The sequence below is a fragment of the Lampris incognitus genome, chromosome 9 (assembly GCF_029633865.1).
Source record: "Lampris incognitus isolate fLamInc1 chromosome 9, fLamInc1.hap2, whole genome shotgun sequence".
Lineage (NCBI taxonomy): Eukaryota > Metazoa > Chordata > Actinopteri > Lampriformes > Lampridae > Lampris > Lampris incognitus.
In genome coordinates, this window is record NC_079219.1 from 13,016,565 (window position 1) to 13,021,068 (window position 4,504).

The 4,504-nt window shown below is 40.9% G+C and overlaps 1 protein-coding gene across 1 annotated transcript; it reads left to right on the top strand.

The window, feature by feature from the left end:
• The first annotated feature begins 1,041 nt into the window (after positions 1-1,041).
• On the top strand, positions 1,042-3,683 carry LOC130117917 (myelin-associated glycoprotein-like). The gene is made up of 7 exons (XM_056286181.1): positions 1,042-1,177; positions 1,848-1,942; positions 2,035-2,409; positions 2,515-2,811; positions 3,270-3,369; positions 3,490-3,525; positions 3,647-3,683. The coding sequence occupies exons 2-7, from the start codon at positions 1,897-1,899 to the stop codon at positions 3,681-3,683; spliced, it is 891 nt and encodes a 296-aa protein (XP_056142156.1). The 5' UTR covers positions 1,042-1,177; positions 1,848-1,896.
• Positions 3,684-4,504: the final 821 nt, after the last annotated feature.

Sequence of the window (4,504 nt, forward strand, 5' to 3'; positions counted from 1 at the left end):
CTGGCTTGTGCAGCCTCAGTGGCTGGGTTCTTCTGGTCCTACATACTGGGCTTATAAAACGAATTTCGTTCTGTTTTCATATCATCTAGTCTTAGTATTTTTCCCCGCCAGTACCCCACTTCCATAAAGTGTTATTTACCAGTCTGTCCACGGAGTGATTGTCATTTCGGTTTGGTTGAATGACGCATGTCTCCAGTGAGAGTAGGCTATAGCAGCCTGATGGGAGATGGCCAAGACGGATATTTCTTTTCACCCTTGTCAAATTTGTAGGCTATTCATTCATATCAGGGATCAGATAGAGAGCGAGGAGGAGGGCTCATGTTTGTGTTCTTTGGTGCTAATAGCCTCGTTATACAAGTGGGGAGAAACGATGATCTAAAGACAGAATGATATCGCCAACGTCTGTTCTTTCATTTACCACAACTTGTGATTCCTCAGATGGCCCCACTTCATGAGTCATTAGGCTAAAGGCCTATTGCTGATTTAAATATCAAAATATCGTAAAAAGATGAGATGCAGGTTCGTTCTATCGACATTAACCATCCAAGCGGGTAGTGTGCAGACTACCCGGTTAATGTGCAGATAACCCGTTCTGGCGGGCAGTGTGCACATTAACCGGGTAGTTTGCACATTAACCAGTTTTTCACATTACCCGTAACACACACACACACACACACATATATATATATATATATCAATACAGATACAGGAAAAAATGTTTAATACATTGCAGTTATATATATATATATATATTTCTGTTTTCATGTAAATTAATTTATAAAAGTCAATTCCAAAGCAGCCGTGACTTGGCATAGCCGGTTCCGGTGTGTGTGTGTGTGTGTGTGTGTGTGTGTGTGTGTGTGTGTGTGTGTGTGTGTGTGTGTGTGTGTGTGTGTGTGTGTATGTGTGTGTGTGTGTTTGTGTGTGTTTGTGTGTGTGTGTGTGTGTGTGTGTAAGGGGATGGGGGGGGTGTTAAAATGCAGGTGTTTAGATTTCAGGAAATAATTTAGTTCCTCTGCACTTTCATTTTGGTCTGACCAGCAGAGGTATCAATAAACTGAGCATTTTGTCGTTAAGTACAGCAGACAATGTGTTGCTTGTGAGTTGCCAGCATCACAGATCTTTTTGCAGGACACATCGAGCTCTGATAAACCAGACAGCAGCAAGAAAGGTTTTGGTGAGTCTTCATGGGCAGTACATTGCATACAGAACACAATCTTACACATCGGATGTTAAGGTGGTGTGATGGTGTTACACACACACACACACACACACACACACACACACACACACACACACACACACACACACACACACACACACACACACATATATAATGTGTTATACATCAGACGTTGTATCAGCATTTCTGTTCACATCAGACCTTTTGGAGCCTTTTGGCACATTGGACAGGATAATGTCACTGAAATGGTGACTTCCTTATTTGATTCGTTGGTCCTACGATTGGCTATTTTATTCCGCCCGTCATTGTTTATAACTGCCTCCTGTCTTTACATTTTAAGATTTATCTCTGCCTGCTCTGTAAAAACAGTGGCTGAGATGGTTCAGAAAAGCCAGAATCAAGGCTGATCACCACAAATTAGTGGATCTGTGCTCTATGTAATTTATTATTGTGGGACCTGAAACAAATGTATTACCACAGTTACCACTGTAGCTACAATAGCTTTCATTCCGTAGCCCAGAACTGTGTTGCTTCCTCTGATGTGGCCATGTATGAGGACATTGACATTTTGGTTTAGTCCCATTGTGTATACTTGTTTTCCTATATATTCACCTTCTTGCAGTTTTGTTTGTGATTTTTCTTTTTCTTTTTTCTGAAATTCCAGAGAAAACATTCCTACAGTATATTGAATCGAGCGCACAAGTTAGAGAAGTATGGACAAAGGAAGGAGGCTGACAATATTCTGGCTGTGTTTAGAAGGTAAAATAACTGGTTATCCCTGGTCAGTGCAGTTCTAACCAGAACATCTATATAAATTGAAAATCCCTTATTTTGTGCAATTTTTCTTCCAGCTATTAGCAGCCCTATATTTTCTGAAGAATGGAGGGCTGACGTCGTTGAAAAGCTGGACACCTTGATTGGCTCCTGCGTTGTGGTGCCTTGCACTTTCACATATCCTGGGGAGAAGTTGCCGTCCTCCAAACTCAGAGGAATCTGGCATTTTCTTAATGATCGAATGAAAAATATATATCATCCGGATAACCTGAATGTCATGGAAAACTTCAGGGGTCGCACAGAGTTGGTGGGCCGTTTGGGGGATGGAAACTGCACTTTGAAGATGGTGGATGTAAAAGATCATGACAACGGCCCTTTCTGTTTCCGAGTGGAGATACCAGAGAAGGACAAGTTCTCCTACGTAGAACATTGTGCCCGCTTGACCATACTTCGTATGTTTCATTTTTCAGTGTATAGTTGTACACCATATGTTATCAACTTGCGCTATTTTCAAGGGAACTGCTTCATTTCTAATTTTTCCCTACTTCAATTTTCAGCTCATCCTCCAAAGCCTACACTGACTTTCTCAAAGAAAGTCATTCAAGGTCATCCATACAGTGCAGTGTGTTCAGTCATCCATACCTGCCCTTCTCATATGCCCACAATAACATGGAGTAAGAGCTCCTCGGATGAGCCTCTTGAGGCTCATAAATACCATGGCTCTGGGAACTGGGAGACACAATCGATCCTGACGTTCATACCTGAGGAGAGCGACGATCATTCGGAGATCATCTGCACAGTCAGATTTTATGGAGGGATGAACTCATCTCAAACATTTCAGCTCTTTGTGAAACGTGAGACTTCCTTATAATTGTTGTTTATTTATTCTGTCCACCATGTACTGCAGTACATTGTGTTTAGTGGAACCTTTATTGCTAATTTGCTAGGTATGGCCAAAATGATGGAAACGTTTAACCACGGAAGCTCTCCATACAAAAAGGCGTTGTTTGTTGAGCATTAATTTGAGATTCATTGGCGCTGAATCGAGCTAGTGGTCCCCACAGAGGGCACGGAAAGTTCTTGGCACCCGAACATGACTTTTAAACTCACTGCCTCTACCTGCAAGACATGTGGTCATCCAATGTTTTCAGGAGTATGACAATGATGCAGACTATTGTACAGTCCTTGATATGCAGTTGTCAAGTGAGAATTAATGGAAAATGAGCAGAGGGCAGTCTTCTTTTTTTTTGGTCCTTTAATCAGATGAAACCTGGATAACAGATATTATCTGGTCTCTTCTGACTGTTTGCAGGTAAGGAGAATTATTTGCACATCATCATTCCTGTCGTGGTTGGGATTACAACTGCTGCAATTTTTGGAATATTGTGTGCTCTTGTGGTGAAAAAGTACAAGTAAGTTTACATAGAATATTGTTTGACTTGTTTTTTTAACAGAGTGAAAAACAGCTAACAGTTAGACACATACTGAAACATTGGAGTGGTAAATATAGTTTATTTTCTATTTTTGTGTAGAACACGTATTGCAGAACTCCAGCGTGGAAATGGCAGGTAAGTACAAAAATGTTGTGGTGCATATTCAGTTTGTAGTGTTACACCAATGGGCTTTTTACATCCTTATCATGATTCATTTTGTGATCTGACGTTTACTAATGCTTAAAATATTTCTTAGCACGTGGAATCGGCTTTCCAGACTGTCCCGCAGGTGAGAAAGAGCCGCTGGTTTTTGGATCAAATTTATTAAGTTGTATTTGGCCACTGATTCCATTTTGCCCCATTCACTGGAGTAGGGTTTTAGAGTATGCAGGATGGAGTGAGCTTAATATGTAAAATAAATAAATACAAATACAATGTTAACTCGTACTTGTGCAATCCCAGGTTTCGTTCTGGTGGCCCTGCACCATCAATTCATCGTGAACAAAGGCAAGTGACATTTCACAAGTTTATGACTACTTAATGGAAATGGACTGATCAATTTTGCAACTTTCTCTCATAACAGAACCATCCGTGGGATTACAATTTACATATGTCTACCAGTGTGAAGTCTGGTGGAATGGAAAAGCTCTGTTCTTTTAGACAGACAGCAATGACCATTTGCATGTTTTCTGTTCCCTTTTTCTTTTACTAGGGGGAAGTCTATTTGGAGCAGATTTTCAAAAATGTATGGCAGTATGAAAGTGTATATTACTCAAAGAAGGTTGAATCTGTTCGCCTGCATACGACGTTTATTGACAGATACGTTTCATGACTCATCTAAGTGAGCTCTTCAGTCTAAACTGGCTGCAGGTATCCCCACCCTTATAAACAATACAGTTGCATCACTATTAACTACAATTTCAATGGCCATGTGTACTATTCACAGAGAATTTGGGAATATTTGCAATCACAGCATTGCAAAATGGTGACAGATGTATTCTTAGGCCCCTCCTCAGTCCAGGGATGGTCGTTCCCTCTTAACATAGATGGCCTCTTTGACTCTCCGTTCAAACCAGCGTTCCTCCCTATCAAGGATGTGCACATCCTTATCCTT